General features: G+C 42.7%; 1 protein-coding gene across 4 annotated transcripts in view; it reads right to left on the minus strand.

The window, feature by feature from the left end:
• Positions 1–13,711, minus strand: part of ATP8A2 (ATPase phospholipid transporting 8A2) — a 333,209-nt gene extending 319,498 nt beyond the window's left edge. For all 4 annotated transcript variants that reach the window (XM_051638602.1, XM_051638630.1, XM_051638621.1 and 1 more), the window contains exon 1: positions 13,657–13,711. In XM_051638602.1, the coding sequence (XP_051494562.1) occupies positions 13,657–13,699 (43 nt within the window). In that variant the 5' untranslated portion in view covers positions 13,700–13,711. The remainder of the gene's footprint in view (positions 1–13,656) is intronic.
• Positions 13,712–25,642: the final 11,931 nt, after the last annotated feature.

The following is a 25,642-nucleotide window of genomic DNA, read 5'->3' on the forward strand; positions in this document are numbered from 1 at the left end:
GAGAAAAGCTGCCTGCCCCCCGCAGGAAGAGAGCACGACTGACAGATCAGAGAGGAAGTTTCACAGTATCAGCCAGTCTTATCTCTGCTCTACAGCGTCAGTCAGATCAGGGATGAGAAGAAAGCCTAATGAGCTAGAACCTTATGTGGATCTTTCCTTTTGAAGCACATGATATGAAAAAATAAAATTACCAGTTATTTTAATGCTGCAGTGATCAGTAGTATTTATCCACCTTCTGTTATGCTCAAGTCCTGTCCTGTAAGTATAGCTGGAAATATTTTCCCCAATAAAATACTTTTATTGGAGAAATCCCAGCCTCTAAAGTCTCCTCATGCTACTTGTTCTGGAATAGCCATCTTGTCTACAGCATCTCTACTGGATGAGTTTCAGAAGCATTCTTTCCTCTTTTTTCCCCTGCCACACTTTATTTTTTCCCCCCTCGTCAAAACACATAATAATCTCAGTGGCTTGAAATCTAAAAAATATGTTGTGGTGCTTAATTTTTCTGGGAAGCCTGTAGATCAAATTGTGAACTGCTGCAGACTGGCAACAGTAAATTTGATTTATGCAGAGCTATGCTGAATGCAGCAGCTGGGGTTATGACCATACAGGTCTTCTGCTAGGGTTCATGCAAGGCTTGTCATTGCCAAAACATTAAGTGTTTGTTTTCTATCAGATCAGGATTAAGCTTGACCTATTCCATTATTGCTGAGGATTAAGTACATTTGTACTGTATCTGCCTGTCACTTTTGAGACATTGCAGTACCTGCCTGCAAGAGGCAGAGTTTTATTGGCACTGCTACCAGAATAAGCAAAGATAAAAATCACAGACCTTTTCAATATTTAATTATCTAGCATTGCACAGGCTGCTGTAGATTTAGAGGAAATTATGCTTATGACTCATATGCTAGTACTGAAGGAGTTTTTCAAAACAAAGTAGCCCTAGGGAGAAGAGGGGAAAAAACCCAAACCAATGAGCCACTGCTGGAAGCTGAACACCACCACCTAGCTGACTCAATTTCCAATGGCCGTGTATCCACCCAGGGACAGAGAACACTGCTGTTTCATTCCTAAGAAAGTCTTATCAGACAGACTTCAGTGACTCTTCTCTTTCCTTCTCTTCAGTGCAGGGAATGGTTTAAGACAGAGTCCAACAGTGGTTCTAAACTTTTCAGGCAAGAATTTAAGACTTTAGAGTGTGCTGAGCCATATCCATTCCTAGATTAGATTCAGGTTGCAAAAGTTTCTCATCCCTTCATGAAGGAGGAAACACTTCCTGAAAGAGAAATAGTCATTCCCACCTCCAGCGTAAGCTTCACTTATTTATTTATTTTTTATCATAAGATGAAAGCAAGCAGCCAGTTTTCTCAAAGAATTACTGGGAACAAATTTCATATAGCAGTTGTTGTTTTTTGTTTTGTTTTGTTTTGCTTTGTTTTTCCAAAAGCCTTCTTTCTTTTCCCTTCACAGAAGCTATTTGCTCATACAAGAGCAGAAGTCCCAACGAGTAAGCATTAGTTTGCTATACCATGTTTAGCAGTCTTCAGAAATACCACTACCACATTATTTCCACATAGCTGATCTAATTTGCTGTGAATAGTAGAGCTACTCAATAGAGAGAAATCCCTTCCATTCAGTTACAGAACAAAGCCATTACAGTAAAAGCAGACATAGGCTTTGCTTACTACAAGACTCCCTGTACTTCTGAGTAGATCTTCCTATCAGGTAAATAGGCTTTCAGCTTTTTCACAGAGGAAAACAAAGAAAATATAAGGGTAGTAAGCATCTACCTCAGAGCACTAGGGACAAAGTGTATTAAATACATTAAAAATAGAATTTTAAATAAGGTCAACCTTTCCTCAAACCTTAAAATAAACTTACCTGATTGAAATCCAAAGCTAAAAGGACAAACCTCCTATATGCTACAGGTTCTCTGACTAAAAGCTCTACAGATATGACCTTCCACTTTCTTTCCCCTCTTTTAAAGTCTTCTTATCTGTGTGCATTATCTTCTGACACCCACAAAGTAGGGGGCTGGGCATCATTAGTGCTGTAATAATTGGCATCAGGTATAACTTGTATCTAGTTAAGCCTACTTTCTAGTAAGAAGTGAAAGCACAACCTATTCAGCTTGAATAGTGACTGTGTTGCCTCACCTGAACACAAATTTTCAGACAACTTAATTTTACTATTCCTTTTTTTAATTCTTTGTATTATTACAGCTGTCTTTTACAGATAGTTTTTTATTTACTTGTAGTAGTATACATGTTAAAACCTGTACCAACAACCCAAAAAAACTTATTTTAGCTTTTTCATATTTTAAAGCTTAGTTCTTGATCTCTTAATTGACTTATTTGAGTCTTCTTTCACAGTTCTTCCTAGTGTGACCTGATTTTCCTTTTTTCAGGTGTATGTAATAATAAAACTCCTTAAATATTTCTTCCTATACTTTGGTCTATGAGACAATTCTAAAGTATCTGTTCCTGCTTTGACCTTAGTTTTAGCCACTTGCTTTTCTTCTGTTAATCCAATTCTATTTTTGGCTATGGCTTCAGTCACAGCATAGTCTTCTAGCTGAAGGTCTGCCAATCTTCTTAATGTAGGACTTCCCCTTCTTCAGGCTATTAATCACTCTTCTCAAATATTAGTCCATAAAACCCGATATAACAATTTTCTAACTAGAATCATTTATGTAGGAGTAGAATCATTGCTAATAAGGTATTTAAATAACATGAAATAATGCAAAAAATACAGAAATATAGCTTATAAAATGCCCTTATAAAAATAAACCTTTACAAGAAATAAAGGATTAAATTAAAGGTCATGCTCTGTTTGTTCCAGAATATCCATGAGGACTTGGTTTCAGGAGGTCTGACACGACCAGACAGATGGCAACTATTAAAAAAATGTAACCCTAATGGCTGCAGACTTTATTGACTAAATAAACCTTTTAATCTACCATCCTCTCTTTCTCTGCACTACACAAATACTGTGCAGCTGCCTGTAATCTTCATATTGACCCTATGAAGTAGCTAACTAAAATTATTGCTCAGGAGACACCAATGACAAAATAATTGGAATACTTGGAACCGAAGTGAAACAGTTTTAATTCCCTGTGAAGACAGAAACCACCACATCACTGTTGTCCTCCACTTCAGTAAATGTTGTGGCTTCTCCTTAGAGTACTAATATTTTATTACTGAATGCTAGTTCATATAGTAATTCTGCTGCAAATAAAATATATGGTTGTTTACAGTTGCATCACCCCAAATTAATGATGTTGTATACTCCCACAGTACCATCTGCCCTGTCTAGACATGAAGTGGGACATAGAAATATAAATCCTGTATCATCTCATCAGTGGGCAAAACTGATGTCCTGATTTGATCTGTAGCCTGTAACAGAATGAGGCAGAAATTCAGCAACATGCTTGTGTGTAAAGCGCTGGGTGTCTTATAAGGGACTTCTTTTTTTTTAAAGGGGTCTGGTAGGAAGGTGTAAGATCAACTCTTGCCTCTGGTTGTCAGTGATCTCTTACACAGGAGATAGCAGTGACAGCCTGATAAAAGTTTAATGCCTCTTTAAACAACAGCCATCATAGCAGGAATAGGAACAGTTAGTACAAAGAGCCGGGGAACTGCCTGTCTAATGAACCAAAAAGTACGAAAAGGAGTAGTAAATTATTTAAATCTCATGCTGTTTAGCACTAACACAAAATTGCATTGTCTCAACGAAATCCTATCAGACCTATTATTACTGCTACTTTATTCCCATTTTTCTCTCTTTGGGGTTTTGGCAAAAAGCCCTCAAAGAAAATGGTTTAGGTAATCAGCAGGCAGGCCAAAACTTCAACAAAACCATCCAGTGTTGAGGACTGCAGAATCTTCTTCTTTGGAGCCCTGGATGAACAGTCTTTCTTGATGGTGGAAGTTTAGGGTCGTCAAGGTCTCTCCTATATTTCATGCTTGGAACACATACTGCTCTCTCCCATGCCATGCCACACACTGTCCTTTGCATCTAACTCAAACTCCTACCACAACCAAGGTGGGTGAGCAAACTTAAGGCAGATGGCATGGAGTCAGTGATGGAAATCGATAGCAACTGAAATGGCAGGTGCTTCTACTGTGAGACAAAATAAGACTTCCTTGTCAGCTGCCTTCAATGGAGATCTTGCAACTAGAGACCTTGTTGGATTTACTGTGGGATCTGGGATTCTGCAGATCTCCTATGAGATACTCTGCCAAGAGAGACAAAATGGTTATGAGGGAGATGCTGTTTATGGAAGATGCTGCACATGAAGTCCCAGCTAGCAGAGACCTGCGATAGAAGGGCTCCCTGGCATGTATTTAGGGAAAGCATCATCTGTGTAACTGGGCAATTTTAGGTTGACAGCATCCATTACAATTCACAGTAGGAAGCTCTTGATAAACTGCATTCAAAATTCAGATCCTCCTATTTCAGATTATTATTTTGTAGCCCTTGACATATACCAATCAAATTCAATTATGAGATCAAGTTAGGCTTCTTTTCCACCGCTCCCTCTGCAACAGTTGTCTGGTATTAAGAAATATGCTTATTACTTTCAGAATAAATGTCTCTGAAAGTTCATTCTTGCACCAGCAATATTCTGTCTTGACAACATACATGCAGAAATTTAACTGTATAGATGGTAAGTAGGCTGACAGAAGCTTGCATTTGGTAGCTGGCAAGTATAATACCAAAAGAATGTGAAGCTCACAGTAAATACAGAAGTGTTGGCCCATATTCTGTCCTGAACAGCTTCCTCACAACCAAAATATCAACAATAGTGGCCTCCTTTGTAATACGGATCTATGTCGTATGTTATGAGACCACACTGCCCTCACACCCTCCAGAAAATGTATTTTAAATCCTTATTATAGGGGCTCAACGCTATATATAAACACCTGAAATTATATACAACTCCAGCTTCTCAAGACAGAACATATCTAAAATAACTCTAAAATAATTAATTAATTTGCTCATTTGCATGTTATTAAATTTACCAATTATTGCACTTTCCTGAAATGTCTTAATTTGGGAACCCAAACCCCAACATATTTTTTCTTTTTCTGTAAGAATTGATTTTTTTGTAAGCAATCAACTCTTTCTCCTTAAATATTTCAGTTCTTTCTAACCACTTCTTTTTCTGAAGACAAATCATCCCCTTTTGCTATCCTAATGAAGATTTGTAGGGTTTACATTCTTTTGAAAGGACAAGCAAGTTTCAGATTTGTAAATAAGATTACTTTCATAAAAAACTGAGGATTAGAACCTTTTTACTTACTTCAAGATTGTGGGAAAACTTCAGCAAGGGTCAGAATTTTTGTTAAAGAGTAGAGAGAGAATAATCCCTGCTCTTCAGGCCATGCAAGATTGGGATGAGTTTGACTGGGGACAAGGAGGGAGAAGGATAGCACTCTCTCCTCCTGTCTGTCTGGTAAACTCTTATAAAAGCTTTTTTCCCCTTTACAACCAAGCAGACAAAAGGCACCAGGATGTCTTCCAAGTGCAGATCTGTATTAGTGAAACTCTGTCAACAAGAATTGACTGCTAATCTGTAAAGCAGGACTGCTCTTCTCCCCAGTCTGGGAAGCACCTGCAAATCTTAATTCCCCTGTCATTCTGCCCCTCCTCAAAACAAGGCACCAGGATTTAGGTCAACGTATTTCAGTTCAGTAAGCACAGGGCCACTGAAGCAGGAACAATGCTGAGCCTTCCCAGTGAAGCAGAAATGTTGAGTAAATGACAACTGGCTTTCAGTAAAAAGCTTCCAGGTCAAGTCCTGATTCCCATCTGTGCAACTGGTACGACAAATAGAGACAAAGCCTCTGTATCTGTTTCAGAATTATGATGGCTGCTGTTGACTTTGCACATGTTCTTTCAGCATCTTTTGCCTCCCTCATTTACAAACAAAATGCATCTAATAAGTTACGGTGATGTTTGCTTAGAGTCTTTAAAAGCACACAAAAACCTGGGGTATTTGCTTCATATGTAAGAATCAGGCTGAAGGTCCCTAGATCTCACAGGCACAGAATGTTAGATTAGCTTCACAGTGCTTCTTATAAATAGACCAAGCAGTGCTGGGTCAGCAGGAGATAACACTTGAGCCCTCCTTCTATTCAAAGCAGCAAATGAGTCAGGGTGGTGTTATTGTAAAGAGATAAACATGTTTGCTTTCACTATTTACAATACCCAGCTATTTAATGAAATCAAATAAATGAGTTTGGTCATCTGCATTCAAGAGATTAGGAATTAAAAATCAAGACCTTTCCATCAGTTTTAAACAAGATGGAAAGCTGCCTTCTCTCCCTAGCAGAACCTATACACCATTTTCAGTAGTGTTAATACCAATTTTCAACACTCTAAAAGAAGGTGAATTCATCAGACCAAACACTTGGCTAAAATAAATTTGCATACTTTGTTGGATTTATTATATATTACAAGTCTGAGCCAATAATGGCTCTTCCATTTTAGTCAAGTGGAATACAAGTTCTCATTCATTTGCACTTTGCACTAATGCTCCAGCACAACAATTTACAACTTGTTAATTAGAACTAAAAATAACAAAAATATCCTATGTGAGACTGGAAAGCTGTGGAAGTGTACTAAAAATATACAGTATGTCTTGTGATTCTTCATCATAACATGAAGCTGTTGAGACTAATTTACTGGCACTTCATGTTCTTTCAAACTGGTTTTAGTGCTTACTGCACAGACAACTACATTGTTAACACCTCTAGCTGTATGAAAACCCTCTGCTGAATGTCATATACACGTATGTGATAGTCTATCTTTATTAGGTCACTTCTCTGAGGGAAATAAGGTGGTTTGATGGGGTCACTCATTAAAATCTGTATCATGTGTAGCTTTGCCTTATGTCTTGGCTCAAAATACAAAACTTAGCATCTGCATTTTCAGGTGTGCTTGCTCCATTCTAGCTTTGGTATTCAAATTTAAAATGTCCAGAATAAAGAATTACTACCTTGGTAAGACATGGGTCTCAACCAGTGGTCTGAGAGCTTCCAAACAGGCCAGCAGTTATCCGTTCCTAAGGCTGGAAAGAAACTGCCCAAGAACTTGTCCAGCAGACTGAATTCCTTCTGAAAAGGTGGCAATAACACTAATCAAAAATCTGAGAGCTTTCCAAACACATACTTGGAGTAACTGTTTGAGTAAGACGTTTTCAATACTGATAATTCATTTTTTATTTTGCATTTAAAAAAAACAACAAAAACCACACACACACAAAAACCCAAACAAAGAAACAAACAAACAAACCCACAACCAAAAAAAACCCAACCCTTTATACATATTTTTTTTTTTCCTCCATCTTCCACCAGGTCAACAATCTTTCACAAGTTATCCTTTGAGTGTACCAGCTGAGAACTGGTTATCTAAAGCTCTTAGATGTCATGTCTCGTATATCTGCAACTGCTCCAAAAGGCTTAGCTAGAAGAGATGGGAGACTGAAAGGAAAACATTTATGTTGATGAAAACACCAAGCCAAACTTAATTAATGGCTGTCCTAGAAGCAGAAAGCCATTGCTGCAGAGATGCTCACTGCCTTTTCAAAGTGTAATACATTGCCCTTCTGTACCAGATATACACAAGAGACATTTTGTGATTAACTGTTCCTTAAAAGAACCTGTCAGCAATCAGGCTCTATAGATATTGTCAGTAACAGATATTGTGGTATTTGTACTACTACAAACTAATTAAAATGTTCCACATTGCAACATGGTGCAGGAAAACAAATATGAAACAGTAATCTATTATAGTAATAAAGCTAACCTAGGCACTTAAGAGTATTCATTCACAAGGAGCAAATCAGTCCTCTCAGATTCAACAATTATTTAGACAACTCAGAGAAGAATGGTCAAAGGGAAATGAAACAGATAACAAGTACCACCATGTAGCAAGTCTACAGAGTATCACTTGAAAACCCTCCAGAAGAGCAGAAACTAAGGACATGGTGGTTTACACGGCACTCGGCAAGTCTTCACTACAATAAAAATACTTTGTGAATCGGTAACTTATTAGATAGTGATCATTAGCTGCCATCAATTTTCAGATGATCATTCAAAACATCATATAGAGTCAATAGAAGCTGTCAGCTTAGAACTTCTTGGGGAGGGAGGAATAATTAATTATTTAAGACAAACACACAAACAAACAAACAAAACCCCAAAACAAAACACACAAAAAACCCCCAGCACTTTAAAATCAGCATAATTTCTGAAGCCATAGATTTCCACATTAAAACTCCCTACAGAGATGGCAGAGATCGAGACAGTACTCAAAGCTCGTGGCAATGAAAATGGAACATTGAACACCTATTCTTTCTGTACTCAGTAAGCACAGTTTAATTGTCTTGGAGATATCCTAGGACCCTGACCAGACAAGCAGGTTACTCTGCAATCATTTTACTGCCAAGTGTTTTAATCCTGCATTCCAACAGCATTACTGCCAAATCACACTAGCAGGGCAGTACTTTTAGATCCACCCAGAAAACGAGAGGGCCTGACTCACAAAGGAAAGGAAACTACACTAAAAGCAGATAATGCTAGTAAACTGAAATCAGAAACAAAAGTCCTGTGGAGAGAGAGCAGAGCAGAGAAGGAATGAAGTAGTTACAATAAATAGATAGTACATGTGTCTGTTTTCAATGGCGTTATGAATACAGGCAAATAACATGAAAGTTCATATATTGGCTATACAGTGGAGTGGAAACTTAAATTTTTCTTAAATAAATTTCATTTAATTTAATCTTAAAAACTGAAAGCTAAATTTCTTCAACTAACTTCTAAATAATTGTGTTCCCCATCATCTGAGTGGTTTGACCTTCAATGGATTTATTAATTATCTCACCTCCCCTGCCACAGAAGTGTTTCTTCTGGCACACTACTTAGGACCTTGTTTATATATAAAATTATTCCACAGTAACTGCACATAGACCTAATTCAGTGTCATAAGCAGATGTATTTTAAATCCCCTCCTATCCCAATAAAAACTAACTCTCACAGCCAGACAAGCCTTAAGTGTGTTACACAAGACAGTAGAAGCTCAGGTTGGCCTCCAGTTAGCCCCATCACTGTCACCACCTCACTTCACAGTTGAGCAAGATCTCACATGGCTTGAGAAGACTCCACTTTGTGCTACTATAAAAACATGGTAAAGTAAAACATGGGGTTTATTGTGATGAGGTTTTGCTGAAAAGGCATAATTGTCATTGATGTTTATGGAAATAGGGTCGGGCCTTTGGTGTGATTGAATAAGCTGCACATTATACTGCGTTATGTGCCAGTTAAACATGGATGAAAAGAAACTGGAGCTCTATAACACTTATATGTAATTACCACCACACAGTCTGAGTGCATAAACACACATCCCTTAGTCTTCACCTGGAAATATTTATCATCGTAGAGTGGAATTTCTATGTGCCAACACTATGGTTGCAAGTGTCTTCCTAGGTATTTCTGTAGCTCTTGGTAACGTTAATTAGCATTTAATTAATTTGCTGAGGAAGTACATCCCTCTGCTTAGTGCCCACTGTCACTGTACCTGCCAGGTACATTTCTCACAGCAGAACAGGGCTTTTGCTCTTAGTTAAACAGTTAAATGTTAATATTTTAGGAAACTGTTAACTCAGCACTGTGCTGACCCCTTTTATAGGGTTTGTTTGCTTAAAAATGCATTCAGGACAACTGCTGATCTACCTGCCAAGTATGATGTAGGTATCCCATGAGTACAGGTGACTTAAGTAAGCTTCAGAGTGAAAGCTTTAGCCTTCACTGTACTTGTTATAATGTCTGAACCTGACCTCCCCAATACCAGAAAACACCTTATTTGAAGCAGCAACAGCAATATATATATATACCTGTGAAATACTAAGTGCTTCGCCTATAGCTATTGTGCGTATTTCATTTATCTATAGGAATTATGTCTAACCTGTAAATGACTACAGATGAAAGCTTTGAGCAAAACAGAAGTGCCTGTGTAAAATTAAAACTGCTCCATATGACGCTTCCCAACAGTTGCAATCATGGTAATGTACTATTGCAACACAAAAATAGGACATAGCCCAAAGAAGTCCATACATAAACATTCCTCTGACAACAGAAAACGACGGATCCTTTACAATCAGAAGGCAGTAGGACTGGAAGAGACAGTCTTTATTCTTAAGACCAAATACACAGCATAAAATGTAGCAAATATTTCAAGGCAAATGTGGACAGAAAAGATATAAAGAGCTTATATCATGAAATAATGTTTATAATTCAGCTCCTTATGTCCTGGGAGAAGATTCTGTCACTACTTTTACACCAAAAATGTTTCTTCTTGCTGATGTGCACCACTGAGCCATTGAAAAAGACCACAGTAAAAGACATCAATATCATTTGTACCTTTAATCCATTCTAAAGTTGGAATTCAAATTTTTTTTCTCTAAAAATAAAAATGCTATTGTGTTATCATCCAATGTGTTATTGACAGTTGCTTATTTTTAGTGACTTTAAGGAGACAGGAAGGAGAAGAACAGGTTAGTCTTTGATGTCTGTGGTTCCAACAGTAAAGATCTGGAGACTTCTTTGAGAATAATTTAAATCTAATCAATTTAGCTCAGCTGGTACAACATTACAGCAACAAAAAGATTTAGTTGTACAAAGAAAAAAACAAATCGATTAATGAGAAAATGCATTAAAAAGGACTGATCATTTGAGTGGCAGGAGATGACTTGTCATCTCTATATTCTCCTTTTCACATCATCTGACCTTCTGTGAAGTCCTTTGTACCAGTGCTAAGTGAGTTTAAAACTCTAACAAATAAACCAATTACATTTTACACTGTGCTAGCACATATGAAAGCCATACCACCAAATGCAACAGGGTAGAAAATCACGACTGGATCTGATGTGAAAAGACACAATTAGACCATGACAGAGGTACTGTTCTTCTTGACTAAAGAACATCTATAAGCTACTGAAATACTTCACATAGCATGAAAAGAAATCTCTGTGACCCAAACTGAAAGCTAATACTTCAAGATTACCAAAACTCCCTCAAAAGTAAACAGGACTAGCAAATGATCTACAAGTATTTAAAGCAGGGAACGTCGTCTCTTCTAGCAAGGAAAGGTAGAATGTACTGATACATACATGCCAAGAAATCCACAGTGGATGAAAACAGTGTTACCTGGCCCTAACTAAGAATGACAAAAGGGTGACAATCCCCCCTCCACGCCATTTTCAGGAACGGTCTTCAGATTTTGCAATGCCACCACACAACTACATCTGAACTGCTTTCCAGCTGTCAGTGGCTCCCCAAAGGTGTGCTTTTACAGCTGGGCTCACACAGCCCAGAGCCCCCAGTAAGAACCTGTCTAGTCCGCACAGACAGCAGGTTTGCACACCAAGTCACTGTATGCCATGAAAAACAGAGCACTCCTGCCCTTACGTGTCTGTTCCCTACTGCCATTTGAGAGCCGTACCAGCATGGATCCAGGTGGCCATGTAACCCCCTGATGGCTAATGCTGATGCCCATGGAAATACCCAGGAAGGGGGAAAGCAGGACCCTCCCTCACCTGGCTGGCAGAGAGATTGATTCTAGTTGTCCTAAGCCTCTGGTGTCCTAAGCAAACTACAATCATGTCCTTTAATAAGTCCATGTAATAAGTTTCACAAATCTCTATTATATGATTTTTATAGGCATCATATATACCTATACTAGATATTACTCTGGTATACTTCAGGAAAATATTCTAAATCGGAAATACGTTGCTCAACAACTGAGGAGCAGTGATCTTAATGCTAACCAGCAACCTTCATCTTTCTTGAAAGTATAATTTAATTTTAATTTCACTTATGCAAAATGAAGGGAACATGTAAAAGTCTAAAGCATGTATAGATAAATCCCAGCAATAAGATCTGGATGCCTCAGGCATCTAGAGCATGACTGAGGTGCAACTTAACCACCAACATCCACAAGTACAATTTACAAAAACTGAAGCTTAAATTCCTTATGTATCCCATGTTCAAGATAAACATTCTCCAGGTGCCACGCATTCAGCATGTGAAGGGCTGGTTATGGGTAGGAGCATGTTTAGATTCCAAACATTAGGTTGCAAACAGATCTCAAGAACTGCAACTCTGGGAAAGGAGCCTCAGACACAACCCCAAACTTTGGAGAGTGGATGGAATACGCTCAACTGCAACTGTTTAATCTGAATGGCTTAAACTGAAGATAAGTAAAGCTGGTAATGTGCTAAATCCTAGTCAGAAGCCTTACCATTTCCTATGAGCTACCATTACACATAGAGATGTGTAATCAGGATCCTGCTTACTTCAGCAGCTCTGCAGAGGTCCCTGAGGTTCTGTCCTTACTAGCCAGCAGTGAGGCCAAACAGGGGAATATCAGTAGGGCAATCAGGTTGTGCAGAGGAGCCAAAGGGAAGGTGGCTCCTTCTGAAAGCTACCTCTAGCCTGGTTTCATGGGCTGAACAGCAACAAGCGGCTGGAAGACATCTTCCAGTTCAGCATCATCCAAAGGCAATCCAGCAAATGCTCTCCAAGGTGCTCTGAGATTTAATCCAAAGTATAGCCCATCAGGAAATGTGCTCTAAAAAAAAAGTGCTGAAGGAGCATCATATTGCACCATTACTCACCACAAGGATTGTTGTAGGCACCTCAATATTTTGCACAGGAACAAATGTCTCAGCCGTTTACTGGACCTGTCCCTGAGTCACAGAAAACATCACTGACCCTTTGGAGGTCCCTAAGTAAAACAGGTTTTACAAGTGAATTCTGAATGCACCGGGGTCCTGTTGAAGTCAGTGGAAATCCTTTGGGACTAGAATTGCACCTTCAAAATATTCACTTTTTTTTTTTCTATTTTCTTATGAACAAGTTGAAGAGCGTTTTCTTAAATTGATTTCTTGACAAACCTTACAATCGACCTCTCTGCAGGTACATCGCCTGCTGCTCTCCCCACTCCTGCCCTGAGCAGGCCGGCGGGGTGTGGGGCACTCCTGCCTCCCCCCCATCTGCCAGAGGTATTCGAGTCTGACCACCAAGGAATTCTCCTGCCAGAAACGATCAGAACCAAGACAGAGCACCTTGCCCCCTCCGCGGTGCTGTCACGGATTGGCAGCGCCCGGGCTGTCCGATACCCGCCCCGCCCCGGGGGCTCAGGAAAGGGCCCCCGCAGCAGCGGGCCCGACCCGCGCCCTGCTGGGCCCCGTGGGCTGGGATCCCTGGGGGACGTGGCTGCTGGAGGAGCCCGGGGCACTGTGGGGTGGGTGCCCAGCGGGATGCAAGGGCCCCGGGGGTGCAGTGCCTGCGGCCTGGAGCGGCCCCGAGAAATGCCGTGCTGGGCCCGGGGTACGGAGATGGGGGCAGGATGCGCGGCTGCCCGCGGGGCGCGCAGACCGGAGGGGCAGCGCTGCCCTGCCCCGCGGCTCCCCCGCCGCGCCAAACCCCTCGGCGCGGGCGGCGGGGAGGAGGAGGAGGAGGAGGAGGAGGGGGCCGGGCGGCGGGGCCGGGCGGCCGGGACATGGAGGAGCCGTCTCCATCCCCTCGCGCTTCTTCCTGCGCCTCCTCCCCCCGCCGCTCCCGCTCCCGCCTCGTCTCGCCCTTTCCTCACCCGCCGAGGAGTGGATCTTGGAGGATTTCCGCTGCAGGGACATCCTCAGCGCCGTGTCCAGGCCGGCCCGGTTCGGCATGCTGCGGCCGGGCGGCAGGCGAGGCCCGCGGCCGGCTAGGGCGGCGGGCTGGCCATGGGCCCCTCCGGCAGAGGCTGCGCTGCGGCGGGCGCGGGCACGGCCGGGCTGCGGGGGCGGGCGGGGCGCTAACCCCTGCCGGGCGCCGCGGGGCCGCCCTGCCGAGCGGAGGCCTCGGCGGCGCGGCGGGAGATCCGTCCTTCCCCCCCGCTCCCCGCGGGGCCGAGGTCAAACGCGCCGCCTCAGGAGCGGGGGCGGCCGCTGCTTCCCCGCCCGGCACGGGGAGGGCCCCGCCGGCCGCCCCGCACACCGCGGCTCCGCGTCCTGCCGGGCCCCCCCGCTAAGGCCCGCGGGGCAGTGCGGGATGCGGAGCCGCGTCCCGCCCGCCTCCTCACGGACACGGCGGCGTCCCCGGGCAGGGGGGCCGGCCCGGGCGTGTTGTGCCTGTGACTGACGGACTCGCGGTGGTTCCCCCCTGCCGCTTGTCCTGCAGCCTCGTGTACCCCAGCGAAGTGCTGGCTCTTCTGGTAACAGCGTCTCACAACGCCATTTACCCCCGTGTGAATCATTACATCAGGTACAATAACATCAGGGCCTACGGTTTGTTTTTGTTTTTTTTTATTGTCTGTCTGAAACTAGTGTTTTGCTGACTTTTTAGGCACATAAAGCATCCCAGCAAAGCCCTCGCTGGGATCAGGATCCCTAACTGGGCTTCTTTGTCCCAGTTACAAGGGCATCTTTCATCACTGTGGCATCCTGCCAGCCTCTTCACAAAAGATACCGTTCCTTCTCAAAATATCTGGTAAATCTGGTAAGTCAAGGATAAAAAAAGAAATAGAGGAAAGCTTAATCAATAAACCACTTAACTCTTCCAGCACATCGCCTCTCCATGTAAAACATTTGCAAGCATGATAATTTACCTACCAAGGACAAGCAAAGAAGGAATGAAATTGAGGGGCAAAAAATTAACTAAAAAGAAGCCTCTCAGTCTTTAAAGATGCTGGTCTTGATTAGCCATAGCTACCAGTGGTTGCTACATATTAAGGGTTTGCCTTCTCTGAGAGGTGAGCTTGGGGGTAAGATGGCTTAAATGAGGCAGAAGCTCCCACAGAATGAGGGTGTATTGAATTTTGGGAAGACCTACTGGATAAGAAATGGTCCCCAGTATCCTGAAGGTCTGTGAAAATGGCCCTTAAATCTCTATCTAAAGCACTCTACCATATGGATTTGGCTGGCATACAAGATGGAGAATTTGGGTGTTATTTCAAAACCTGTAAATCATGCTAAACCACTGAATCTTGCTGTACTTTGGTGTCCTCACATATAGTATGGGAACTGATACTTTCCAGCTACAAAGTTGCAAATAGTAATATAAAACCCAATTGCTTTGTGTTTTGTAAATGCAAAGTATTATAGAATTGTGGCCTTTTACACTCACTTCATTGGATGCACCATTATCCACCTGGAGATGTTTGCTTTGGGACAGGATTACTGCAGACACGTAGTTCTTGGCCCACAAGAAGCTTTTACTCTTGTGAATTTTATCACTCTGGGACAAAGCTGGCCCAAGAGCTTTTGTGAATGAAATAATCCAGTAAGGACAATGCTAAATGCTGGTGTTCCTGCATGCCTTTCCCATTTTAAGCCCATGATGTGGAGATGGTTATTTTCATGAAGATTATTTTCTCCATCTGGGCAGCCTGGGCCAGTGTCTCACCACCCTCACAGGAAAGAATTTCTTCCTAGTATCTAATCTAAATCTCCCTCTTTCAGTTTAAGGCCATTAGTCCTTTCCCTATCACTCCATGCCCTTGTCAAAAGTCCCTCCCCAGCTTTCCTGTAGCCCAGTCACAAGCTGATATAATAGTACCTTAGTGTAATGGGAAGTTGAGAGAAGAAAGTGGACTGTAAAAGTGTCTTGTAAGGAAATCAAGTGTGCAGGATAATCTCGGTAACTGAGGAAGACCCTGAGTCCTGCTCAGCAGGCTTAAGAGTAGGACCTGCGGGAAAGCTAAGTGTGCAGTTCAGTGTGGAATGTGAGTTGGCTGAGTTTCTGAAAGCTCATGTTCATTAGTAACCAGCTGACAAGTAGCAGGTTAGCCCTGAGTTTTGAGAAAAGAAACAAGGTTCAGCTGTGCAGGACTCACCTTTGTCATTTTACTATGAAGCACCAGTCTTGGTCATAGTGCTGCGGTATGCTAAATTGTATATTATCAGACCATGAGTAATGGCAGTATGATTCCCTGAGGTCTCTCATAATGGTTCCATGGTTTGAAAGATGTACCAAAAAACAGGAGTTGGTATTTTTCAAATTATAATGTGCTTGCTTTTCTAGTATTTATAGCAATGTACTTTCAAAGAGCTCAGTATGCATAATAATTATTTCAATATAATAAATAAAGCAAACTCAGGAAGAATAGTCCTGTGGTTAATGTACCAGGAGACAGGATATTTTTGTTCTATTTCTAACTGTGCCAGATACCGTCTGGAAGCTTGGAGAGACTGTTAAGCCTAAATTTCTGAAAGATGCATCCTTTACTCCAGTGTTATGCGCAGAGTTTGGTTCTGAAACAAACAAATAAACACACCTTACTCAGAATTTATGAGTAGTACAGTGGAAAACTTAACAGCCCAATCAAAGAACTAATAGGTGAGAGCTAATGATTACAGAAAAAGAAAGAAAAAATGGGAAATAAATTAAAGAATGCTCCTACAAAAAATATCAGAAAAAAATAGTGCAGTTCATTTTTCTGTAGACACACTCCTCCCATCTGTCCTTTTTTTGGTGTTGTGCTCGCCCTTCATCTGCCCCTCTGGGACACAGGGCTGACAGTGCCAGCCTCACTCAAGCAGTGGGTATCAGGGCTTCAGCTGGTCATCAGTGTCATCCCAACAAGTTCTTTGCTGAGCAAAGTGAATTACTATTATGTGACTATTGTTATATGTTTTTAGCACACCTTTACACTTTGCTCTTTTTCATTTGTCTACAGACTCGCATTACATCTAATTTTACTATATTCAATGCCATTTATGCATGTTACATGCTTGTTCTTTTTGTTATCCCTAAACCAGCTTTGCCCAGCTTCCAGGTCTGTTCTGTTTTAGCTGACTACTGGAGTGCTCTTCATAGCCCTGGGTCCTCTAATGCCAAGGCTGTGCCACTATTTTTATGCCTCCTCTGCAGTGTTCAGGGAACTCTGCTGTCATACCAGGCCTGTGTTCATCTACACTACATCATTATGTTAGTTATAAATATCTCATGCTACACAGGGTAACTTGTCACTATTTGTATAAAAGCTACAGTTGTACCATGCAAAGTTAAGCAAAGGTAAAACAGTTAGACATACCTGCTTGCTTGTTAGACAAATTGCTGTTACAGCTAAAGAAAGCAGAAAGAAATCCACAGAGAGGTCAATAAAAGCTCAAAAAATACCAAGTCCCAGTCATCAGAGAAGACAGTGATAGGACAAGGGGTAATGGTTTTAAATTGAGGGGACATTTAGGTTAGATATTAGGAAGAAATTCTTCACTATAAAGGTGGTGAGGAACTGGAAGGGGTTGCCCAAGGAGGTTGTTGATGCCCCGTCCCTGGAGGTTTTTAAGGCCAGGTTGGACGAGGTTTTGTGCAACCTGGTCTAGTGGTAGGGTTCCCTGCTCCTGGCAGGGGGGTTGAAACTCAATGATCTTTAAGGTCCCTTCCAACCTTAATGATTCTATGATTCCTGAGGCCTTGCAAAGTCAGTACAAAGCCTGTGGCCTCCTACCGGCAATGGTGTTATTGAGCTACAGGCTTAGAGTTCTGCTTGTGTAACACTGCTGTCTTAAAAAAAATACAACAGACTGTCTTGGCCTTAAAACAAATCTTTGTGCTGTACTGCTTTTCCCTGGCTTACATGCACAGGATCAAAAGCAGCATGATGCAAATTATTTGCTGAGATACTTGGGAAGTGCCTGTCATTCATCATGACAATTTTAAAAAGGTCAAAAAGCTAGCACTTGCTGTTTCTGGATTCACAGAGGAAGCTACTTCTGGATTCAGCAAGTGTGCTTAGCATCACTCCACTTAAGAAAATTTATGAAATAATTTATGGACTTTCTTCGCCAAGATGCTGAGTCTCTGTAGAGAGAAATGGGATGTGACCAAAGATACGGAAATCTTGATCAGCCATAAGATATTTCATTAACGTGTGTTAATGTATGCATGGCTCACACATAACTTTTTAAAGGATTTAGTAGTCTCCTATACTTCCTAGTGCAGAGGGGGCTTCACTCACTACACTGCTCCTACAGTTAATTATAGTCCACAGATTTAACCTGAATGTGGAAAAAAATGATGATGAATTGCACATGCAATGGGTGCATGCGAGGGAGGTGGAAGGGAGGAGGAATTCACCATTACTATCAGTGCAATGGTGGAAATAAAAGACAAAGATTTGGAAATGTAGGCATCTTCATTTTTCAAGTCCCATTCAATGCTCATTCAAGGCTATACAGTTTTTTCTTCTTATTTCCCGTGGATATTTTCTATCCAATGGAAAATAATCAGCAGCAGGCACATCAGGGTTTTCCAGATGACTTTTGAATAATGACACATGTAAATAAAATTACAGTGAGTAGAATAATCAAATTGATGTTGGAAACTGAAATTGGAACTCATTTTGTAGGAGGAAGTGATCTTTACTTTGCCTGAAAAATACTGACCCTTTCTAAATTGACACAAATAAAACCGGTGAAACTAAATAAAGAAAAACAATGTAATTTTTTTCTAGTATACTCCAGGCTAAGTTCTTATTATTACAGCTGTTGGGACTTTCTAGAATCTGCAAGTTAATTCAGGAAACAAAGATCAGTGTTGTTACTTTACCACAAGAAGTCCAAGTTTGTATGCTTTTAAACATACATTCAAAATGCAGTAAGCAAAATCAGAATGAGTTATTTTGATTCCGTTATAATGGTGTCCACAGAAGGAATTAATCAGGCTGGCAGGTGATGGAAACCTGTGTAGAACAACCCTTACAAATGCTTTGCACAGAGAGGACATACAGGACCGTAAACCATAGCTGAGACCTTCCCTCAGCTTATACTGAGCCGAGTTGATAATGAACTAGTAATGAAAAAAAAAATTGTATTGTTAAGCAAAGAAGAGCAATACTGAAAAAGTTAAAAGCTTAATGAAGAAATGCTTAAGATGAGATTCATTTCCAGAATGGAAATAGTTTTCAGAATGCATGAGGTGAATTTTCATTATTTTCACTCACTGCCTTGTCCCACAGCCTTGTCAGCTAGGCTGCTAGCTGAGGGAAGTCCAGTGTTCTCTGGCCTGAGTAAGTTATCAATACGACTGGTGCAAAGGGAATCCAAGGCATGCATATGACAGTGCCGTGCTGATTTGGTGGTGCTCACTTTGTACTGTTGTAAAAACATGCCGAAAAGCAAAAGTTGGTCCCAATCAGATGTGTTTGGAAAGGCTGAAAGGGAGCTTGAGAAAACTGACACACTTCCTAAGATTAAGCCATACCCTGCAGCAAGTGCATAAATGCTCCAAAATATGTTTTGAACCGGCTGTTATGGCCAAGCCATCTTTTGATGTGAATCAGTTTATAGTGTATCTGTTACTTACAGATTATTTAATATGTTTAGGTATCAGAAAAATTAAAATGCCATGTACAATACAGAATAAGAGAAAAAATAGGTTTTAAACCTCTGCAATATTCTTTAATATAACAGAGAAGCATTTTGTGTTCTCGAGGAACCCGAACTCGTGGCACTCCTTGTTTGCAGCTGTTTGGCTGACTGGGGTAAGAGGCACGTTGCTCTCTGCCCTTCTTGCTGCACAGGAAAGAGGTCCAACCCCTGCCCTGCCAACAGGCTGTTCCCGCTGCTGAGAGCGGTTTCTGCCGGCTGGAGACGGCAGCATCATCATTCCCAGGGAAGAGGAGACCGAGAGAGTGACGGTGATTTCTCCTGGGTGTCTGGGCAAACCAAGCCCAGGCAGGGAACCCAGAGGCCCCGCGGAGCCGCGTCCTGCAGCACCTCGGAGAGCTCCGCGGGCGGGGCGGGCCCGGGCTCCGCCGCCTCCCGCCGGGCGCGGGCGGCGCGGCGGGGCTGGCCCGTCGGCCCTGCTGGCCCGTGTGTCCCGGGGGCTCTGCCCGCCCGGGGGCTCTGCCCGCCGGGGCCTCGGCCGCTTCGCTTCGTGCGCGGTCGCTGGTTGTTCGGCGCGCAGAGGCCAGAGGGGTCCGAGCGCTAAAGAGCAGAAGGAACCTGAAAGCTGCGCCAGCAAAATATCCGTCGGTTGATTTTCCGGTTGGCTTTGCTCAGTCTTGCTTAAAATGCAGTTGTTTTGTTTTAAGTTTATTTCAGAAGCAGCGTTCAGTTAAGGCGATGTTCATCAAACCGGTATTTCCAGCCCCAGAGAGGATGCCGTGTCACCCTCCGCTTCCCCTCCCGCCGCCCGGCCGCGCTGCCCTGCCCGGCACCGCGCGGGCCAGCAGAGCGGGAGGGGAAATGTTGTGTTCCCAAAAATGCTGTTCCCCCCTCCCTTTACAGACGGAGTCGCGGCTGGAGGGAGGAGCAGCGAGGCCCCCTCGCTCCCCAGGGCACCCCGCACCTCCCAGGGCCGTTTCCCCGCGTCGTCTCCCCCTTTTGAGAGGCCGGAGCTTGCTCCTTGTTTCCTGGCGCCCTCTCCTGCCGGCTCCCTCCTGGAAGCGAAGGTTCGGTCCCGAGCAAGCCCCGGCAGCGCAGGGGGGTCAGCCCCGGGCTCCTGCGGGCTCCGGGGCGCGGGGCCGGGCTTTTCCTCTCAGCACGCTTCTGTCCCAAACAGTCTGTCTCGTTCGAATTGTTCTGCCTCCCCCACGGCTGCCACCATCAAAGCCAGAATGAATCACAACACGGGGCTTTCTGCGGGTTTGGGTCTCTCAGCTTGCATTTCTCCCAGGGACGTCTGGCAGGTGGGTTCATATGGTGAGGTGGGAAAGGAGCTGTAACTGGATTCATGTGATGGGCCAGAGCACAGCACGGACACGAGAGAATAATGTAAGCAGAGTGGGTGACAACAGCTGGGACACTAGAATCATTGTTTGAGATCCAGGTACAAGAAAAAAATGAAGTATAAAATTGAAATAGACTTGGAGATGCCTTAAAAAAAAAAAATAAGAGCCAAAAGTTTAGAAACCTTTACCTGAAATAACCGCAAACCTGGGTTTCTACTTCAGTGACACATCTCACAGAAAATGTCAAGAAAAACAAACTAAAGAAACAATATAATCGACCTAAATCGGAAGAAGGTCTCAGCTGTCATGATATTGGAGACAGCCCCCAACTGTAGTGTCTGTATGATGACAGATTAAAGTAGCCCCACAAAGGAACCCAGACCCAGACATGCAGTAATTCTAACAGTCACTACACTATGAAGTTTATATTTTTTCCTTTTGATAACATTATTTTTCCTGCAGAATTTAATATACACACACACACAAATACACAGGACATAACCTACAATGAACATGATTCTTTATTCTCACTGTATGCATGTTCATGTTGGTGCTCACACTAACTGTATGCTCATGCACATATTGGCATTTCCTGTTCTTTAAATGTTTATATGTACACCACTCACCTTGAACAAATGGAATAAACTGCATGCAAAACATGTTTGTGAATCAGAAAAAGAAATGCCAAAGTTCTCTGTTCATGCACCACTCGCTCAGCCAAGGGCAAAACCTGTGTATTAAAATAGCACCATGGTATGCTTTCCTGAGCACACATGCTTGAAGGGGTGAGACATTACTGATGTAGCTCAAACCTGTGTGAACTGCAAAAATAGCTTACAGGCTGCATAAGGTATGGCAAATGCTCAGCACAGTAGAACTAATGTTGCATCAAGAAATACATAATAGTGGAACTGGCCTATATGAAGGTTTAATAATAAAGATAAGACAGAAAAGTTCAAGATAACAAAAATAAAGTGCTTTTCTTGGAAGCAGGAGTAAGGGTTATACTGTATCTGTCTGACATTCCTCCCCTGACTTTGCTTCATAAATGCCTGAAGTTAGATCTTTATAAAGGACTTCTTAAAATAATAGTAGAAAGTGAACTCATATTCCATTATAGCTGTTCAACCTGTAGAAGAAAATCAAAGCTGTGTTTGTTTTGGTTTATTGTGTACATTTCATTCTTGCACTTCAGGCAATTTTACATTACACTAAAGATTAATTTAGTACTGAGATAAACACCTTCTGGAATAAGTGTGAATGCCAAGGAGCAACTCGCACCGAGCTGGTACTTGGTGAACCTGCCCCAAGTCTCATTTAGAGTAGTCAAAGTTCAGTGTAAGCCCAGGGAAAGAAAGAAAACAGAAGAAATTTTGCTTTCAGGTACCTTGTACCTCCCAAAAGTGGGCTAACCCTATTTCCACTGTAAACAAGAGCAGGCTGAGGGAAGACTGCAGGGTGCCTTTTGGTACTTGCCCATTGTTGACGATGTTTGTGTACAAGCTGAATTCAGATTAGCTGCATAGTGTCTCAGGAGAGCAAATGGTACATTTAATTTTAAAGACTCATCTCTGAGTGCTGCACTGTGTGTCCATTTCTTTTGTTGTGTATGTTGCTCTGATCAAAGCTGGGTGTGCACAGCTCTGGAATGACAACCATTGGACAACACACAGCTTTCTGCCATTTGTTCCCTCTCTCCCTTAAAATCCTGCCGACTCCACTGATGTATGGTCACTGCACTCAAAAGGAGGGTCAGGTTTTCAGGTTTCAAAGGCCTTTTCAGGAACTTGCAATTCCTAGAAATCCTCAACCAACTTAATGTCAGTGTTTCTGTTCAGGGGTGCACGTTGAAAGCAACAGTGCTTACATTTTGATGGGATGAGGAAACTGTCAAGAATATTAATTGTAATTTGGGAAACAATTGTCCAGAAATCTCTGGACTTGTGCCCTGCTGTGTGGCTCTTCCCGTAGGTATCAGGGTAGTTAAAGTCCCCCATGGGGACCAGGGCCTGTGAACATGAGGCTTCTTCCAGTTATCTGAAGAAGGTCCCATCCCATCTACTTTTTCCTCATGAGGTGGTCTATAGCAGACACCTACTACAACATTGACCACATTGTTCTGCCCACTAGTTCTGACTCATAGGCTCTCAGCTGGTTCCTCATCCATCCCAGGACAGAGCTCATGCATTCCTGCTGCTTTTACATGCAAATAGCAGCTTCACCCCATCACCATCCTGGATGGCCCTTCCTAAAGAGCCTGTATCCATCCATTGCAGCACTCCAGTGGTGAGAGCTACCCCACCAGTTCTCTGTGACCCTGATGAGATCATAGCCTTGTAACTGCACACAGAACTCTCATTCCTTCTGCTTGTTCCCCACACTATGTGGACTGGTCTACAGGCAGCCAAGATGCTGATTTCCCAGAGAAGGCATGACAGCTGTCACCACCACGCTGGCCTGTAGGCCCTTCTTTATTTGTATGCACACACTTGAAGTTACCCCACTTCAACTCTCTTCTGTCGATAAGGAGGTTTCTTTGTCCACATTGCACGCTCTGCTTCTCAACCTGGTCTACCACTCACTCACCTGGTTGTAGATTGTCATGTCAACCCCCGCATCGCTCCTAGTTGGCCTGGTGGTCAGGTTGGTTTCCTCACTAGGTTGGCTGGCTCTGATCAATCGCTTGGTAGTTACTAGAAGACTGCACAGACTTACTTCAGCAGCAGCTTAGACGTGCGGAAGCAGAATCTGCTTTTAAAAGCAGTTATTTCCCACCAAGGCAAAAGCAGAAAGTGGCAGGATATATAACCTGATATAATTCACCATCTCCTTTCCTATTTCCAACTTTGCACATTGCCAATTGTCATGTTACTAATTCCAGAAAACTTAACTCTCACACATGCCTCTGGTTCCTTTCTGTATGTGTTTACGTATGTTTTATACTGATTAACAATCCACCTAATATTAATAGAATGAGGTGGTGCAGCTCTGCTTGGCTGGAGAATTTCAACAATGTCTATGCCAAACCTTATTGTGATATTTATATTAACATAATTTAATTATGCCTGTGACTTAGCAAGATAACTGATGCCAAAACCAGCCTGATAATCTATCCTGTATGTTCCAGTCAAACTATCACATTTCATGTTCCATTTTCCATTTAGCTATTGTTTTTAGATGAAAAGGCTACATTTATAATTCAATTGTATATCAAACAACAAAACACCTAAGTAACTAATTCTCTCCTTGTATTTCTAGAAATCTAAAAACATAAAAGACATTGAAGTGCTGGAGCATGTCCAAAGAAAGGCAACCAAGCTGGTGAAGGGTCTAGAGCACAAGTCTTGGGAAGAGTGGCTGAGGGAACTGGGGTTGTTTAGTCTGGAGAGGAGGAAGTTGAGGGGAGACCTCGTTGCTCTCTACAACTACCTGAAAGGAGGCTGTAGTGAGATGGGGGTTGGTCTCTTCTCCCAAGTAACAAGTAATAAAACAAGAGGAAATGGCCTCAACTTGCCAGAGGGGTTTAAATTGGATATTAGTGTCATGGTTTGAGCCAGGATGAAGCAAACTTTTTCTTTGCTGGTTTTTTTTTGTTTGTTTTCTTTCTTTCAGTGAACTTTTTTTACCAGCACCAGTGGACTGATAACAACCAAGGGCACTTCTGAAGCTCCTGTCTGCAGCCTCCCCCCACCATGGGGGAGCAGACTAGACTGAAGACAGGATCAACAAATCAGACTATTCCTTTCTCATAGTATTTTCTCTATCTGGCTTTTGGTATAGGTTAAGACATCATGGAAGTCAAGCTTTTGTTTCCTTTCTCTCTGTCTCTTTTTCTGCTGTCACTTCTATCGCCCTCTCTTTGGCTCTATTTTATTCCCATTTTCTTCACAGCTGACATCCAAAGACCCTGTCCGTGTGCCTGGACACTCCCCCTTCAGCCTGAAGTCTGCGAGAGTTGCTGGGGAAGGAGGGAGGGGATCAGGTGTTGCACAACCCTTTACAAATGTATATATTCCCCTATCACAGAATCACAGAATCCTAGGGGTTGGAAGGGACCACGAAGACCATCTAGTCCAACCCCCCTGCCAGAGCAGGGTCACCTAGAGAACATCACACAGGAACTTGTCCAGGTGGGTTTGGAATGTCTCCAGCAAAGGAGACTCCACAAACTCTCTGGGCAGCTTGTTCCAGTGCTCTGTCCCTCTTACAGGAAAGAAGTTTTTTCTGATGTTTACGTGGAACCTCCTGTGTTCTGTTTGCACCCATTGCCCCTTGTCCTATCACCAGACATCACTGAAAAAAGCCTGGCTCCATCCTCCTGATGTGTATTTGTAAACATTGATGAGGTCGCCCCTCAGTCTCCTCCTCTCCAAGCTAAAGAGACTCAGCTCCCTCAGCCTCCCCTCATAAGGGAGATGTTCCATTCCCTTAATCATTTTTTGTGGCTCTGCCACAAAATCATGAATATTATCACTAATAATTAAAATTAATTTGTTTCACTTTTCAACCAAGAAAGCCTCTTTCTCATTTTTTCTCGCTCTTTCCCTACCTTGGGGGACAGGGGGGGATCGAGACCATTATTGTTACTGGTGTGACTGACAACCTAGAGCCAAACCATGAAAATTAGGAAAAATTTCTTCACCGTAACAGCTGTCAGGCACTGGAACAGGCTGCCCAAGGAAGAGGTGTGGTCACCACCCCTGGAGGTATTTTAAAGACATATAGCTGTGGTGCCTAGGGACATGGTTTAGCAGTGGACTTGGCAGTGTTAGAGTTGCTGTTGGGACTTGATGACCTTAAAGGCTTTTTCCAATCTAAACAACTCTGCGATTCAATGAACATGACGACTGAACACTGAGGCAAGCCAAGAGGGGTTGTGCAGCCTCTCATGGCAATGCCACTGCACAAGTTGTAACTTCTT

This window comes from Apus apus, chromosome 1, assembly GCF_020740795.1.
Source record: "Apus apus isolate bApuApu2 chromosome 1, bApuApu2.pri.cur, whole genome shotgun sequence".
In the NCBI taxonomy this organism is placed as follows: Eukaryota; Metazoa; Chordata; class Aves; order Apodiformes; family Apodidae; genus Apus; species Apus apus.